Source organism: Entelurus aequoreus, linkage group LG05 (genome assembly GCF_033978785.1).
Source record: "Entelurus aequoreus isolate RoL-2023_Sb linkage group LG05, RoL_Eaeq_v1.1, whole genome shotgun sequence".
Taxonomy (NCBI): Eukaryota; Metazoa; Chordata; class Actinopteri; order Syngnathiformes; family Syngnathidae; genus Entelurus; species Entelurus aequoreus.
This window is the reverse complement of record NC_084735.1, coordinates 71522608-71541154: the sequence shown is the minus strand read 5'-3', so window position 1 is coordinate 71541154 and position 18547 is coordinate 71522608. Positions and strand designations below refer to the sequence as shown.

At 40.2% G+C, this 18547-nt stretch overlaps 2 protein-coding genes across 2 annotated transcripts; one reads left to right on the top strand and one right to left on the bottom strand.

Annotated features, from left to right (window-relative positions):
- The first annotated feature begins 66 nt into the window (after positions 1–66).
- On the top strand, positions 67–7814 carry ccdc90b (coiled-coil domain containing 90B). Its single transcript, XM_062048820.1, has 8 exons — positions 67–258; positions 471–590; positions 4570–4673; positions 4765–4866; positions 4936–5049; positions 5122–5175; positions 5255–5369; positions 5522–7814. Exons 1-8 carry the CDS (start codon positions 207–209, stop codon positions 5575–5577), a joined length of 717 nt encoding a protein of 238 aa, XP_061904804.1. The 5' UTR covers positions 67–206; the 3' UTR covers positions 5578–7814.
- Positions 5808–17946, bottom strand: pcf11 (PCF11 cleavage and polyadenylation factor subunit). The gene is given in 16 exon segments (XM_062048819.1): positions 5808–6480; positions 6564–6599; positions 6688–6780; positions 7028–7183; positions 9949–10132; positions 10220–10328; positions 10403–10504; positions 10586–10649; positions 10726–11945; positions 12019–12550; positions 12635–12806; positions 12908–13881; positions 14392–14601; positions 14681–14863; positions 15118–15243; positions 17566–17946. Coding segments are annotated over 16 exon segments (4632 nt in total). The 5' UTR covers positions 17812–17946; the 3' UTR covers positions 5808–6255.
- Positions 17947–18547: the final 601 nt, after the last annotated feature.

The following is an 18547-nucleotide window of genomic DNA, read 5'->3' as shown; positions in this document are numbered from 1 at the left end:
AAGACGCTTTCTTAAATAATGTTTCACGATAGAAGTTCAATTTTCCGACAGTACCAGAAGGCATCATAAGACTGTCACTCTTCTCGCCTTGACGCTGCATCCGGTTTGTGATTAAACAAGAGTCTTACTGGGCCCATAGGAGTTATTTAACAAACTTTATCGATTTGAGTAACGTTTACTTTACATTTAAAGCCAAGAAGAGCCGAATGAACACTCTTATGCGGCGATGGAAGCTACGGCAGCTTGCAAATTGGAGAGGTAACAGTTGTGCGTAATGTACTGTACTGCTAACTTAATGTACTAGTCAATAGCTACCATATTGTGTTCATATGTGTCTCCATCTACAAGTGTGATTCTATTACAACTTTTCCAAATGTCTTAAAAGAAGTGGACGTAACTTTAGGCCCCATCTTGTCTTTTGTGTTCCCCTGCTGCAATGTTGCTCAACTGGCTTAATTGTTTACTTACAGCTATTCAGGTTGGGACAGCAGTGGCGAGCTTTGACCTGAGGAAAGTGGAATTAACCCCTCTGGAACAGCGGAAACTTACTTTTGACTCGCATGCCATGGTGATCCAGCTGGCAAGTAGCGGTGAGGAAACTACAAAAAAATATTAAAACGAAATAACTGTATGCAAGTTTGAATATATAACATTACGAAAACCCAAAATGAATACATTTGATTAAATGTAAAGTAATATAATAATTTATCAAAATATGTGTGCATATTATTTGATATTCTAAAGCAGTGGTCACCAACCTTTTTGAAACCAAGAGCTACTTCTTGGGTACTGATTAATGCGAAGGGCTACCAGTTTGATACACACTTAAATAAATTGCCAGAAATAGCCAATTTGCTCAATTTACCTTTAACTCAACGCGGTGCCCGCGGGCACCAGGTAGCCCATAAGGACCAGGGGCCGTACTTATCAAGCTTCTTAGAATTACTCCTAAGAAGTCTGCTAAGAGTTGACTTAAGAGTAAATAAATTATTCGCTGAAAGCTGCACTTAAAAGTTAGTTATCAAGCGTCTTACTCACACTTTCAGCGAAGTGTAGGACTGAATCTTAAGTGTCACACTCAGAGCTGAATTACGACATTACTATGTGCCGTAAACAGAATTTTAGGTGACGTCATTTCTGTGTCCATAGAAATGACCAATCACGGAAGGGAATCCGTTGTCTAAGAATAAAGAAATATCTTGGAAATATTTAAGTGGACAATGGGAGTGTATATTTTGACAATAAACTACAAAATAATACAAAACAAACTAGTCCCCGCCGGCACTCACGCTACCGCTCCCTCTCTTCTATCGCCCACACACTCACTGACGTCACTCACCTCACGGCCACACACATACGCTACTGTCATAACATTTTCTTTCTAATTCATTAATTAGGCAACTAATTTGAAACTGGTGTGGGTGGCTCTATATATACTAGCCCACTGCAGACACATGCAGAAATCAACAAGGAATCGAAAAGTATTAAATCTGTGACAAAAATAATATCCGCTCTGTCTAAACGATACCGTTTGATCAGCTGCTCGTCATCAAAAAAAACAACAACATTGTTCCGTTCCCTGAACGTTCGCACACGTCTCTCTCGCCTCAGTGCCATCCCCTGCTGGCAACTCCTAACCACTTAAGACACCTCTGAAGGTCTCTTAAATATCGTGGAGAGTAGGAGTGATTCTTAGACTTAAGAACGTTGATGAAAAGCTTTTATTCTTAAGTTTGAGAGTAGGACTAAATTTCGCAAATTCTCAGGACTTAAGTGTAAAATGGCACTCTAAGAAGCTTGATAAGTACGGCCCCAGATGAGTAGCCCGCCGGCCTGTTCTAAAAATAGCTCAAATAGCAGCACTTACCAGTGAGCTGCCTCTATTTTTTAAATCTTATTTATTTACTAGCAAGCTGGTCTCGCTTTGCCCGATATTTTTAATTCTAAGAGAGACAAAACTCAAATAGAATTTGAAAATCCAAGAAAATATTTTAAAGACTTGGTCTTCACTTGTTTAAATAAATTCTTTTTTTTTTTTACTTTGCTTCTTATAACTTTCAGAAAGACAATTTTAGAGAAAAAAATACAACCTTAAAAATTATTTTAGGATTTTTAAACACATATACATGTTTACCTTTTGAATTCCTTCCTCTTCTTTCCTGACAATTTAAATCAATGTTCAAGTAAAAAAAATGTTTTTATTGTAAAGAATAATAAATACATTTTAATTTAATTCTTCATTTTAGCTTCTGTTTTTTCGACAAAGAATATTTGTGAAATATTTCTTTAAACTTATTATGATTAAAATTCAAAAAAATTATTCTGGCAAATCTAGAAAATCTGTAGAATCAAATTTAAATCTTATTTCGAGGTCTTTTGAATTTCTTTTTAAAAAATTGTTCTGGAAAATCTAGAAGAAATAATGATTTGTCTTTGTTAGAAATATAGCTTGGTCCAATTTGTTATATATTCTAACAAAGTGTAGATTGGATTTTAACCTATTTAAAACATGTCATCAAAATTCTAAAATTAATCTTAATCAGGAATAATTACTAATGATGTTCCATAAATTCTTTTTTTAAGTTTTTGTCTTCTTTTTTTCGGTTAAATTTTGAATTTTAAAGAGTTGAAATTGAAGATACACTTTGTTTCAAAATTTAATTGTCATTTTTTTCGTGTTTTCTCCTCTTTTAAACCGGCAGGAATTCCATCACCTGTATCTTGATATGTGTGTGTGTGTATGTGTATATATATATATATATATATATATATATATATATATATATATATATATATATATATATATATATATATATATATATATATATATATATATATATATATATATATATATATATATATATACATATATGTATATATATATATATGTGTATGTATGTATATATCCACATACATATATATATACATATATATATGTATATATGTGTACATACATGTATGTATATATATACATGTATGTATATATGTATGTGTATATATATATACATGCATGTGTATATATATATATATATATATACACACACATGCATGTATAGCTACATACATGTGTATATATATATATATATACATACTGTATATGAATGTATATATACATACATATGTATATATATACATACTGTATATGAATGTATATATACATACATACGTATATGTATGTATAATATATATATATACATACACACATACATACGTGTGTGTGTGTGTGTATGTATGTATGTATATATATATATATGTATGTGTATATATATATATATATATATATATATATATATATATATATATACACACACATGTATATATATACACATGTATGTATATATATATATATATATATATATATATATATATATATATATATATATATATATATATACACACATGTATATATATATACACATGTATGTATGTATGTATATATATATATATATATATATATATATATATATATATATATATATATATATATATATATATATATATATATATATACACACACACACACACAGTAAAGGCCAAAAGTTTGGACACACCTTCTCATTCAATGCGTTTTCTTTGTTTTCTTGACTATTTACATTGTAGATTGTCACTGAACGCATCAAAACTATGAATGAACGCATTTGGACTTATGTACTTAACAACAAAAGGTGAAATAACTGGAAACATGAAACCTATTTTCTTCAAAATAGCCACCCTTTGCTCTGATTACTGCTTTGCACACTCTTGGCATTCTCTCGATGAGCTTCAAGAACCTGAAATGGTTTTCACTTCACAGGTGTGCTTGAAGCTCATCAAGAGAATACCAAGAGTGTGCAAAGCAATAATCGGAGCACAGGGTGGCTATTTTGAAGAAAGTAGAATATAAAACATGTTTTCAGTTATTTCACCACCTTCCGCCCGAATGCAGCTGAGATAGGCTCCAGCACCCCCCACGACCCCGAAAGGGACAAGTGGTGGAAAATGGATGGATGGATGGACCTTTTTTTGTTAAGTACATAACTCCACATGTGTTCATTCATAGTTTTGATGCCTTCAGTGACAATCTACAATGTAAATAGTCATGAAAATAAAGAAAACGCATTGAATGAGAAGGTGTGTCCAAACTTTTGGCCTTTACTGTGTGTGTGCGTGTGCGTGTGCGTGTGTGTGTGCGTATATATATATATATATATATATATATATATATATATATATATATATATATATATATATATATATATATATATATATATATATATATATATATATATATATATATATATATATATATATATATATATATATATATATATATATATATATATATATACTGTATGTATATATATACTGTATGTATATATATATGTATGTATATATATATATATATATGTATGTATGTATATGTATATATATATATGTATATATATATATGTGTATATATATATATATATATACTGTATGTATATATATATATATACTTTAATTACATTTTCATCTATTTATTGCATTGGACCTCATTATGTATACCTAATGGCTGCATAATTAGTTACACACAAAGGCATTTTTTCCCAGGTTTCGAGAAACGACAGGCCGAGCTCATCGTCTCCGCTCTGGTGACTTTGACAACGGCCAACATGGACATTGTTTATAAAGACATGGTGACCAAGTCGCACCAGGTGGGGTGCTATCATTCCGAACATCACATGTGTTTGTTAATTGTCTCACCACCTTTGGGTGTAAATCAAGCTCCTATTTTGTTATTCACAGGAAATTGCCCTGCAGCAGATCATGGCCCACCTGGACGCCATCAGGAAGGACATGGTGATCCTGGAGAAGAGCGACTTTGCCAACCTGCGATCTGAGAACACGGTACAATTGCATCCTTTATTGACAAGGCTAGTTGTGTGGAAATTGGTTGAGTCTTTTAGTTTTCTGCAGAAGATGAAGCGGGAACTGGAGCAACTGTATAATCGACTAAAGGAAGAGAGTCTAAAAGTGCGGGCGGAAACCAAACTGGATATCAACCTGGAGAGCAGCCGCATCTCTGACATGGTGAGTGTGTAAATGTTTGCGTCTGTGCGTGCATGCAGCGGCAAAGCAACCCAACTTCTTGTCTTGTGCCAGTTTACAGAGCAGGACACGAAGCTGATGGAGGCTAGCACAGAATTCCATCAAAAAGTAAATTCAATACAAATTTAAATATCCTGCTTATGGTCTCCCTTAGTGGCCATATTCACATGTTTTTGTCGATTTATAGAAAGCCGACCTGGATCACAACAACATGGAGATCAGCAAGAAGATGGAGCTGCAGGTGGCTTCACTTAAAACGGTCCTGGAGTCACTGAAGCTGGAGACCATCCGTTACCTCGCAGGTGAGGCTACTTTAGTTTCCAACATAACTGAGTTAAACAAAAATAGTACTTCATAAATGTTTTATATAATTGATATTTTTCTATTAAATTTATCAGTCCATTTTCTGCCGCTTGTCTTAACTTATTTTATTTAATGTTTTGTGTCTCCACAGCAACTGTGTTCTCCTGCCTGACCATTTCTCTGGGTGTTTACTGGTTATGGAAGTGAAGCTCTGAAAGTGTACATGTCGATTCAAAGTAGTGGCAGAGAGTTATTACATTTTCAATCAAAGACTGCTCTTACCGACATGCAGCAAAAAAAGGGCACAACATTGTTGCTTATGTTTGAAGTTTTTTTTTTAAAGTTTCTTCCCAATTTCATGCAAATTATTTGATCTAGTCGTGTGTTCATTGCATGTGTTGTAAGGTTTTATGAACAAACTGAGGCAGTTTTTTGATTCAACATGACCTTTATTTTTAATTGAAAAGCAGAACAATGAAAACCCAAGAACAATCACACCAACGCAAACAAGTTTCTGAAACTTTATTGAAACCCAAAGAAAGAGCGTGGATGCTTCCTGATGAGCAGGCAATCTTCCATCGACTGATTGTTTGATGCTTACCTTAATGGACGCCACAAACAAGTAAACACCTGTAACTGCTCATCAGTAAATCCAACTAGTTATCAAACTATGTACAGCCGTTGTTGCAGTCAAGCACGCCACAGATTCCAAAAATACTTTAATGTATAAATTAAATCATTTACATGTTTTACCCAAAAAGGAAACATTTCTTTTTTTCAAGCAGCAGCTTGACGGCACAAATACCAAAATGTATTTAAGTTTAATTGTCAACCAACAGAAAGTTTTTCTTCAAAAACAAAGAAAATGTGCAGCATGGCAGCTGCTCACAGGCTCTTCTCGTCCGATTGCACGTCTGTTAAAACCTCCTCTTTCTTCACCGCTTGGTCACACTCGACAGATTCAGAGTCTTCTAGTTTGACTGAGGGTGCGGCGGCTGCCATGGCACACGAAGAATTTTCCTCTTCTTCCTCAGTCTTTATGAAGGCGCTCAGCGGGTGGTCTGTCAGCGCCTTGTTGGGAGATGGCGTCACATCACAGTAGGACGATGTCTGAGGACAGACACATAGCAGAAGATCAAACCAACAATCACTGTTTTAGCTGATTTTTGCCTCTTTTTTCACCCCATACTCACATTTTTGTAATCTTCAAAACACGCAGGATGGAAGTTCTGTGTTAAGAGAATATGCACTTCAACATTAAATGCCAGTCTACTTATTTCTATAAAAGCAGGAGAACCAGATTGGGATGTTGCATACCTTCTCATCAACCCTGATAGCGTCCTTTAGAAACCAGTCCTCCTCTTCCTCAACCCAGTACGTCTCAAATGGCTCCTGGCAGATTTCACATAACTGCAGACACCAAACAAGATTTTTAGGATGAGGAAAAACCTAGCATTTATTCACCTGTGCCTTTTACACAGAACACAGCCAAGCATCACAGTGCTGAGCACTATATTAGGTTCAAATAGAGCAAGAGCTCAACACAACAGACCTGTCAGGTGTTAAACTTTACACAAATGTCAATGCCCCATTTGTGTAGGGGCACAAAAAAGGCAGGCTTTTACAGACATTTTATTGTAAAGCGAAATAGTTTTACCTCTCCAACTTGGTCTTTAGTAGCCTTCACACTCTGGAACTCCTTCTCTTTAGCTGCCGCTTGGTTTTTCTGGACCTCCTCTTCATTCTCCTTCTCAAAGAAGTGACTCTTGGCTCGCTCCTCCAGGTCAGCGATCTCCTCAAACTCGACCCAGTCCTGTAAGAAATGGAAGACATGCTTAAAGGGGACCTATGATGAACTTAATCTCTTCCGACTTTGTGTCAAATCATAGGGTTCATACAGTCGGGTGTGAATAAGGATATAACAAAATGAGAATTTCACATCAGTATCGTGACCAAAATTATCACTTATAATCACAGTATTGTTGAATGTGCTCAAAGTACACAAATTTTTCGACAAGTTAGAAAACCCACTGATTTTCGCGTGTTTCTTGTGCTGCACTGATAGTGTTATAGTCTTAGCATTGTATCCGTTTTAATGGTTAAGCTTTTATTGTTTTAAATATTAACTGACACTTTCGCACTTCAAGATTTATTTTAATGAAAAGTGTCAAATCAAATCTATTCATTATTATTTCTGACAGGTGTTGTCCTACTCTGTTCAGTGGTCCTTGAACGCACCATCAAACTGCCTCAGTAAAAACACCTCCATCTTGTAATCCTCAATCAGGGTTTTTTTATGTATTAATTTAAAACGGTAATACCGTCAGAAGTTTTACCACAGTTATAATTACCGTTTATCGTCACATCCCAGTTTTCCATGCCTGGGTCTGCGTAGTTTGGGTAATTTTTTAAGATTGATGACATGACGTCACAGTGAGGTGGATGTACTTATGTGGGCATTTTTGTATGCAGGCTTCTGCCTGGATCTTGTTTTTATTCTCATCTAATGTCCTACTTGCTGATGTCTAATGAAATACATATACATAAATGCATACATCAATGTTTGTCTTTACATTTTACACAGGATTGTTTTGTCAAGATAGATCAACTTGAAATTGGATTAGCTGCTAAACTGACGTAAAATGACTGCTACGTTATGATTTAGGTTTGAGGAAATGAGAAAACAGGATGCATATCTAATCGTGACATGCGTACAATAACACCAACATGTGACATGCAGTGACAAATGCTTTTAAAAGATTTTTTTTTTTTTTTTAATGCAGCTCTGTAGTCCATAGTACAGTGTGTACAGTTGGGACCGGGTGCTATCAATCAGAGCATGTACGGTTTTGACCGGGTGAATTTATAAGGACAGTTTATGAAGTTTATTTGACAGTGTCTGGGGGGTGAAAAATGTGATGCCGTTAGTCTTCAATATATATTTAACAGTGTACATTTTCAAAAGATAAACTCATACTTTAAAGAGCATGGGCATAGTTTAATTTGCAATCTGGGAGCACCCCTACAAACTAATATATTGCAGACATGCAAAAAGTAGATTATAAATGTGACATACATCAAAAGCATATCCAATGCATATTATTTAGACCACAAGGAAGTATGTTATATGGATTAAAATCAAAGTCTACTTTAATTTTATACAAACCAAGTTGGCACGTTGTGTAGCTCGTAAATAAAAACAGAATACAATTATTTTCTAATCCCTTTCCACCCATTTTCAACTGAATACACTGCAAGACAAGATACTTAACGTTCGAACTAGTAAACTTTATTTTTTGCAAATATTAGCTCATTTGGAATTTGATGCCTGCAATGTGTTTCAAAAAAGCCTGCATAAGTGGTAAAAAAGATTGAGAAAGTTGAGGAATGCTCATCAAATACTTATTTGGAACATCCCACAGGTGAACAGGCTCATTGGGAACAGGTGGGTGCCATGATTGGGTATAAAAGCAGCTTCCATGATATGCACAGTCATTCACAAACAAGGATGGGGAAAGGGTCCCCATTTTGTGAACAAATGCGAACAGTTTAAGAACAACATTTCTCAACGAGCTATTGCAAGGAATTTATGGATTTCACCATCCACGGTCCGTAATATCAAAAGGTTCAGAGAACCTGGAGAAATCGCTGTACGTAAGCGGCAATGGCCGTGACCTTCGATCCCTCAGGCAGTACTGCATCAAAAAGCCACAGTGTATAAAGGATATCACTACATGGGCTCAGGAACACTTCAGAAAACCACTGTCAGTAACTACAGTTTGTCGCTACATTTGTAACTGCAAGTTAAAACTACTATGTAAAGCGAAAGCCATTTATCAACACCCAGAAACGCCGCCAGCTTCGCTGGGCCCAACCTCATCTAAGATGGACTGATGAAAAGTGTTCTGTGGTCTGACGAATCCACATTTCAAATTGTTTTTGAAAACTGTGGACGTTGTGTCTTCCGGACCAAAGAGGAAAAGAAGGTGCAAAGTTAAAAAGCCAGCATCTGTGATGGTATGGGGGTGTATTAGTGCTCAAGGCATGGGAAACCCAACACATCTGTGAAGGCACCATTAATGCTGAAAAGGTACATACAGGTTTTGGAGCAACATACGTATGTTGCCATCCAAGCAACGTCTTTTTCATGGACGCCCCAAGCTTATTGCATCAAGACAATGCCAAGCCTCATTCTGCACATGTTACAACAGTGTGGCTTCATAGTAAAAGAGTGCGGGTACTAGAATGGCCAGCTTGTAGTCCAGACCTGTCTCCCATTGACAATGTGTGGCGCATTATGAAGCGTAAAATACGACAATAGAGACCCTGGACTGTTGAACAACTGAAGCTGTACATCAAGCAAGAATGGGTAAGAATTCCACCTGAAAAACTTAAAAAATGTGTCTCCTCATTTCCCAAAGGTTTACTGTGTGTTAAAAGGAAAGGCCATGTAACAGTGGTAAAAATGCCCCTGTGCCAACTTTTTTGCAATGAATTGCCAACTTCACTGGTTTTCAGTTTTGTACATATTGCTGGGTTTATCATCCTTCCGCAATTTCGGACAGTACACCTTCTTACCGTGAGGCCGTAGTACCAGCGGCGATGTGTGATCTTTTTGCCAGCGACCTTGCCGGCGTGGTTTTGCCTGAAGTGCCAGTCCAGGTGGTCAGCGTACAGGTCTGTCTGAGTGGTGGTGAATCTCATGCTACACAGGCAGCACTGGTTCCCTGAGTACAACTTGGTCACCACACTCTCATAACGCCTGAGAGGGGAAGAATGACAGCTCTCCGTTAACCTCAAAAACTCAGCCACCATTAAGAGATGTTTCAGAACTACAAACAAATCTCACTGTTTCATGTCTTCAAGCTTGAAGTTTGTGAGGTCTGGGAAATCATCCTCCTCCTCCTCTTCTTCCTCCTCCTCTGCAGGAGGCGGGGGTATTGCTGTAGAGAGTAACTCTGGGAAGGGACACGACAAACTTTAACCAAAAATGTATTCTTTAATGGAGTGTTGACAAGACAAGTCAACAGACCGTCATCAAGATCCGTAGTCTCCGGCTGTGACGCTTTGATGATGCCAGTGGATATGAGCCTAGAAAGCAAATCGTTGACGTCGACTTGACCAAAGTGGTTCTCTACAGGGAGAGATGCAGTGGAAAGGGGTCATTTCTTGAGTCAGTGTTTTTGTTAATTTACAAGAAGCAGCATGATCTTACCTTGCTGTCCAAAAGGCGTCGCGTTCTGAGGCAGGAAGGGCTGGTTCATGTTCATCACATTGACCTAAGACCACAAACATTAACGTGACTGAAGCCTGACAAGCAAAACTAATGATGCTGAGGTGAAACCAGGAGCTTACCGGCTGCTGCATGTTGATGGCAGGCACTGCTGGGTTGAAGAAAGGGGCGGGGCCCGGCTGGCTGAAAGGTGGAGGAGCGAGAATGTTGAAGTTTGCAGAAGGCTGCATGTTTGATTGTGTGGGAAACGCTATCGACACAGGGTGGAACTGAGAGTTCATTGGCTCGGGGAAAGGCTGTGAAGCCATGCTGAAGTTCTGCTGAGGTGGGAGAGTGTTGTCAAACATGGAAGGGGCCATCGGTCGCATAGCTGGCTGGATATTGTGTTGGGCAGGAAATGTGGGGGGAACCGGCTGAACAAGGGGCCCGTCAAAGCGTGGGGGCCCAACCGGTTGGGGTATATGACCAGGGCCCTCAAAACAAATTGGGCCTGCCATCTGATTTAGGGGGTTTTCAAATCGCATTTGTCGTTGCTGCTGAAAGCCCATTGGCCCAAGACCGGGCCCCAGGCTGTCAAAGTGCTGTGGTGCTTCAAAGCCCTGCATTGGACCCTCAAAGTGCCCAGGCCCTGGTCTATCGAACCTTGGAGGAGCCTGTGGGCCTAAAGGACCATCAAACCTAACAGAGCCCTGAGGGTGAGGGGGACCGTCAAAGCGTCCCATGTTGTCCCCACTTCTCATTGGAATCTGAGACACACGTGGTCCGTCGAACCTCTCTGGCATGTTGAGTTGAGGAGGCCCGCCTCCATCAAACCTGCCAGGACCCTCAAAGGGTCCTGGGGCGCCACCTTCATACCAGCCTGGAGGATGCAGCCTGGGTGGGCCCAGGTCAAACCGGGATGGTGGGTGGTTTCCGTCATGAGGAGGGGTGTGTCCTGGGGAATCACTTTGCTTTAGAATATTAGACAGCAGTCCTTCATGGACCAGTCCCTTGAGAATGGATTTAGGGGCAGGAAGGACATCTGGATTGAGGGGTCCGTCATCAGAATGTTCACTGTTGGGACTCTCAAAGCGAGGAATAGGGCTCATTTCAGCCGTATCCTTCTGGTGAAGCGGCGACAAGCGTTGGCGCTCAAACCTGGGGATTGAAGGATCTATACCAGCTGGGCTTGGACAGTTTCTGTGAACAGTGACACCAGGCGGAGGGGGCCCCTCCAGCCTTCTGGGATCGGCCTGTCTGCCTTCAGGGCCGTAACGCCTCGGAGCGTCATAGCTGCTCTTCTGTTCTTCGCAGTCATCGAAGCGTTGCCGTTCCGTTAAGGGAGAGTTCCACTCTCTTTCACCTGCAAACCAAAAGTAGGGTCAGCTTGGGGACTATTGTTTCTATTGTGTTATGGAACGTTAATGAATACTCACTGGATTCGTGGGGTTCAGCCCTCCTCCTGAAGCGAAGACCTGGTACAGATTTGAGCGGGGGGAACTGTTTGCCGTGGTTGTACTCCTCTACCATGGGGGCCAGCGGAGGTCTGGATAATTCCCGTTCTATGCTTCGTCTCTCTTCTGTCATTCAACACGGCAAGCTTTAGATTTCAAATAAACATTCGAGGCTTGGTAATTAAGACAAACGCTCCTCACCTTGCAGACCCAGTTGTGCCTGGTTTATCTCGTCGCACTCTTCCGGACCCTCCCAGTTTTCTCCGCCAAGACGGTGCGAGACCTGCGTTTTCTTCAGCTTGGACTTGTGCTCGTAATACGTCAACTGGGCCTGGTCCAAGCCTTGTTGAGGGGCGGGCAGCAGCTGTTTCTTGGTAGTGAAGTCACCAGTGATGTCCCAGCTTTCCGTGCGCTGCTGCTTCTCCTCTTGATACTGGAAGAAGTTCTTAATCTTGTGGGCCATGTTTAGGAAGTCTTCTTTTGTTATTTCACCGCTCTCCAGGCTCTTGCTTGCCTACAGAAATCGATATTACATTTACATTTAAATCATCAAATAGCCACAAGAGAATGCAAATGTGTTGGATACATATTGACATACCCTTCTGAGAAGGTCCTTCTTGTTTGCAGAGTTGAGAGCTTCAGGTATATGGAGATTGGCATCCACACTGAGGCGGTGTTTCGGGGTCCGTGGGGTAGTGGGACGCGTCGGGGTGCTGTAGAGTTTATGTCTCGGAGGTCCAGGCTTCACATGGGAGTCTAACACCTTTAGACTAAAAGTGAAAAGAGTAGTATGGTCACTAACCCATTGTCCAAAAAGGAACAAATACATGAAGGGCTAATGATTCAGTAATATTAATGTGAGTTATCTTACTGTTTGTTCTCATCCCAGCCACTTCTCCATCGGTGAGGAGCATCTTTGCTCTCCTTGTTGCCTCCATCATGGCTCCTTGGAGAGTCTCTTGACTTGGAGCGACACTCCTCCGCAGGCGTCTTAGACCTCCTGCTCTCTGCTTGGTTCTTTTTAGAGGCTGGTCGGTCATCCCGCCCACTCTTGCTGTGCTGCGGATCATCCCCTCTCCTCCTGGTTTTCCCCGCATTGCGTGGCGGAGAAGGCGACAGAGAGCTGCTCCTGGTCCTGCTTTTGGGCGACCTCCTATCTTTCCTCTTCGGCGAGGTGGTGGAAGAGCGGGATCTTGAGCGAGAGCGTGTACGCTTCCTGGCATGAGTCCGAGCGTTACCTCCGATTTTATCAGCAGACTGGCTGCGGCCGTGCTTGGTCATTAGACCGTTCTGGAGTTTTCCTTTGTTGTATCTCAGAGGCTCAGGTCCCCGCACAGTGTCCTCTCGCTTGTCATTGCATCTTTTCTTCTCCTTCTGCTCATCTTCTTTGGCCTCTCTGCCTTTTTCCAGTCCACGTTTCTTCCCCCGCAGATCTTTCTTTGTATTGTCTGTACACTTCAAGCCCTCAAACTCCGGATGCTTGTTCCTATTCTGGATGTTTTTAGCCTTTAGAGATGGAGACATAGGCTTGGGCTTCTCCTCTTCCCTTCTCAGGATACGCACCTTTTCTGAGTGAACAGGCTTCTCTGTCATTCTTTTCTCTTGAGTCACAACAGGAGCCACAAATGCAGAAGGGTATTCCTTTTTTGCAGTAGAATGCGCTTTGCTTTGAGCAGGGGGTGAAGGGCCAGTGCGGTTCAGACGAGGGTCTTTAGTGGGCAGCTTGGGGTCGATTGGAGGCTGGGGCGCAAGCCAGGGTCGGACCACAGGAGTGGACTGAGCGACTGGCTTTGGCGCTGGGGTTGGTGTTGCAAGTGGGGTAACTGGCAACGTAAATCCCCCCGCCTGCACAACAATAACATCTTATTAGAACAAATACACAGTGATCAGTAACACTTTAAAGCAGACCTCTCTGAAATCAGCTGATTTTTACACCCATATTTCCTCCGTCCATTTCTCAGTTGGTGGAAATACAGTATGCGGTAGCAGCAGTAGGTGAGATTACTGGTAAAGAGATCGACCTACACCAATTTATATAAATGGTAAATGGGTTGTACTTGTATAGCGCTTTTCTACCTTTTTTAAGTAACTCAAAGCGCTTTGACACTATTTCCACATTCACACACACACATTCACACACTGATGGCGGGAGCTGCCATGCACGGCGCTAACTAGGCCCATCAGGAGCAAGGGTGAAGTGTCTTGCTCAAGGACACAATGGATGTGACTAGGATGGTAGAAGGTGGGGATTGAACCAGTAACCCTCAGATTGCTGGCACGGCCACTCTCCCAACTTCGCCACACCGTCCCAGTTCATTTGATAAATTACAACTACTTTAACTGTAATTTTCCTACCAGCTGTGCTTTTGTCTGCTCCAGTTCCAGTTCGATCTTCTTCTGCTGAAGCTCAAGAAGCTGCTTCTGTTTGGCCAGCAGCTGCTGTCTGATAAGTTGCTCCTGGGTCTGGCTGGATGAGCTTACCGGCGGCGGCTGCGACACAGGCGTAGGAGCAACAGGGGCCGCTGGTTTTGAGGGGGTAGGTTTTGGTGGAGGAGGCTCCTCAGACTACAGATGGCGTGAAGGAGAGAAATGTGAGGGGTAGTGCACTTCCAACAATGATTGAGCCACTTGTGTTATTACATACCTGTTTTAAAAACTTGGGGTTGACATGGATGCTGGCATTAACTGTAGGTGGCAGAGGCTTGATAGGCCACGCCGGGTCTACTGAGTTGACCCGTACATCCAATGCATATAGTTTTTTCAGTGGAAACACTTCGTCCCATGTTGATCGCAACTTGAACAAACTCTTTCTAGTGTTCTCATCCACCTAAAAACAAAGGACATGGCTTGGTCCATATCTACTCGCACAGCGTTGTTCATGTGTTAAAGAATACAAAGACTGTCATTTAGAGTTCTACAAGGCGGTCTAAATTTAGACTTCTAGCAAAGTGACAACCCATCCACAACTTCAAATAAGAAAAGTGTAAAGCCAGAATATGCATACTACACGTTTTAAATCAAGTGAAAAGTGGGTCAGCTACGAGTGATTATAAATACACAAAAAAGCAGCAAGAACTGTACCTTTTCAAAGACACATATAAATGACGGGATTAGGTTTTTAGCAAACACTGCAAGGTACTCTCCTCCAACATTCTTCACTATGGAATCCACTAAGTACAAAACTGGAAGCTTCTCGGCAGATGAGGCCTAGAGTGATAGAAAACTCAACAAGTTTAGAACACAACAGGGGTTAAAACATTTCAGAATTGAAGCAAACGTTATTTTAGAAAGGGGGGAAAATATCACAAAAAAGTATTGCTTGAGTCCAAAAATGTCACTTCCAATTTTTTTTTTATAGATAAAAATGCGCAAGTCTGAGTAGTCTCATCTTCGGAAACAAAAAACCAGGTGTCCTCTTCAACGATCAATCAGTCCAAGTCATCTCAGAGGTTAGTGGAAAAAATATCCAGCATGATGCAAATCGTGTCCTTGAGAGCAGGTTTACCGCCAGACTTTTTCCCTTGGACGACTCTGTACTTTGACCCCTGTGACTCTTCAGCTCTGCACCCAGTGAGCTCACCTGTCTTTGTTTTACCCGAGAGTCGTTTGCAAAAAAAAAAAAAAAGTAATTCTTGATCAATTTATTTGGGAGGCATGTTAAAGTAGCTGCATTTTTAAACTATTGCAACTCAAGTCAGTGACCTTGCAGCATCTGTTAAATGTTTAACAGCCAGCTCAAGTCAGGCTCAACTTGTCAATAAATAAAGCCACACTCCTATCAATAAATTACACTGGGAAATAAAAAATGACAAAAAGCACATTTCACATTTTTTATTATTAGACATTTTTTAACCAATCAAGAAACATTTCAAAATTCACTCGCGTATGGAAAAGCAGGCGGACGTTCTGGTCTAAAATGTTGTCCGGCCTCGAAATGCAAACAGTGACCACAGAGGCAGACAAAATGTTGACTAAATTATTTTAAAAACGGAGGTCGGATCATGTCTCTCCTGCCCAGTTGCCCTTCAAATCAGTTTATTACACACGTAGAAAAACATGGCTGTGTTCTCAAAGTGCAGGATTTCTTTCTCAGCCGTGTATTACCCCAATCTTACACAATAACTGCATAATGTGAAGTAGAAATCCACCATAAAAAGAAACACGCTACTAAAAGGCTTGACATAATTGTAACTGAACAATGTTCAAGCTTTTTATTTCAAGTCGCTGTCGTATAGTGCAGTGGTCCCCAACCACCGGTCCGGGGACCGGTACCGGTCCGTGACGCTTTTGCTACCGGGCCACAAAGAAACGTTAAATAATTTATAAACGACTGTTTTCTCTGACTTAACTTTCGCATGTCCCACTAGACACACCAATAAGCTTGTTTATAGATGTACAATAAAAATACTCCTAGGAAGTTGCCATGTTACAACGCTGTGACATTAACGAACATATAAAATATAAATGTGACAAATTGTAGCAAAAGGCTGATTTCCATCTGCATATCATCGCAAAGAAACTATAATTCAACGTTATAGTGAGTTGTATTTTTCATGCACTTATTTTCGCTGTATTTATCCGGCACAAGTGGAAAGCCGGTTCCTGAAAATAATGCTTACATTAGACTGGTTCGTGGTGCAAAAAAGGTTGGTGACCACTGACATAGTGGACTAAGGCATTAACTCAGCAAGTTAACACCTCAACAAAAACAATTGTGAAGGAGGAAGTTTATAAGAGTCATATTCATTCATTTCATTATTTATTTATTTCAGGCAATGACATAAAAAAGTACAGAGTTGACAACACATAATATAAATAAATATAGTGCAAAAGGTAATGTATAGTATGTAATGCATGATTGTCCAGTTTTGCCTGAAAGGGAGTGGGAAGAAGATAATTTATTTAATCCCACCCCCAGTTCTCCATTCAGTGATTATTCACATGAGTTTGACTGTTACTTTGTTGAAGGATTATAATACAGATGTTGTATCATAGTGGCATTAAGTGGTAAGTTAACACTCCGGAGCTAGCAAATATGAACTATAATAGTAAACTAATGTCTATTTCCTCTCTTCCTTGTTAAATTAATCAACTTCCTGTTAAAGCCGTAATGGATGTCACAGCGTTTATCGACGTAATGGCCGACGCACTTTTAGCATTAAAACCAACGAGGACCTCTCTCGTCACGGACTGAGCAAATCAAACGATAACCTACATAAAACACGTCACGGTGTATATTTTACAGCAATATAACTGAAAACATCGTATGGTGGATTTTCACTTGACTTACGGGGTCATGTTTAGTAATTTGAGTTTCGATTCACGATGTGCTTAAATATGAAAGACGTGCCACTATAATTTAATCTGGTTCACTTTTATAACAGATGACACCACCCGGAAATCGCTAGCTAACGTTGGGCGACATGTTGTGTCCAAATGATCTGAACGCCTGACGCCATGTTTAGCTAGCAACCAGCTACATACAACACAGACAATTTGAAATCAAAAAATAATTCTATTCATAAAAACCTTGCTTATTTGAGCTTCAATTATTGCGACGATATCCTTGGCGAAGTTGACGTTCTCCTCGGCCAGAATGGTCAGCATGTTGATGTGCGGCTTGCTGTTGAACGTCAGGTCTTCCAGCGAGGACTGATACTCTCGACAGGCATCTACCCTCGCCGCGTTGCTGTCGTCCATTTTTGAGCTGAACGAGCGGGGGGAAACTACACCAACTTTGTCTCTACCATAACCATTGACTAGCAGGCATTCCATTAATTCATTTAGCTAATGGTATCGTCCATGTATTCCCTGTAAGATACCGTTTTTAGAGCTTTATTTCTGAGCGGCGTCCGTCGCTCTTTCTCCGCCAGTTGACGCCACTTTTAAAATGGCGACTGCAACCAAAGACCTTTATACGTCACCATTGGCTCGTTATCATTTAAACGTAAGCCTTTGTTTGATTGTCATTGGCTGCGCTCAGTAACAGACACGAAAGCTAGCCAATCAGAGGACAGTGGTGTGAGCTTTGCAAATTACGCAATGACTTCTCAACGCAACATGATGTGTCACATAATCGGAGACATACACATATAAACTATATTATATACCTCTTCAAACGCAACCAAATTAGCAAAACTAGTTTGGAAATACAAGTGAAACTTAATATAATAATAATTTTAAAAAATGCCTACACATTTAAATGTTTTGTAGTAGTCGCTGTAAAGCCTACCGAACACGTGTTTTCATGTCGTTACCTTGGACAACTACCGTACATAACACGTGGACTGCTTGTTGTAAACTGTACTCGCTTATACATACTGTATATATTTTTTTCTATTAGTCAACCTCGTATCAATGTGCTAATATTGTAAATGATCACGTTCAAGTACATTTAATAACCTTGTTTCGTTCCAGATTAGTAACTAGTTTTAATATGCTGCCCCCTATCGGAGTGTGAAGACACTTTGTCCACTTTATTTTAATTTCACCTTTATATACCCAGTAACAT

Bases quoted from the DNA above. Each gene is read 5' to 3' on its own strand.
- ccdc90b (XM_062048820.1), top strand. From the start codon at position 207: ATGAACACTCTTATGCGGCGATGGAAGCTACGGCAGCTTGCAAATTGG. The intron at 591-4,569 runs GTGAGGAAACTA...ATTTTTTCCCAG, and splicing joins GATCCAGCTGGCAAGTAGCG to GTTTCGAGAAACGACAGGCC. The intron at 5,176-5,254 runs GTAAATTCAATA...GTCGATTTATAG, and splicing joins GCACAGAATTCCATCAAAAA to AAAGCCGACCTGGATCACAA.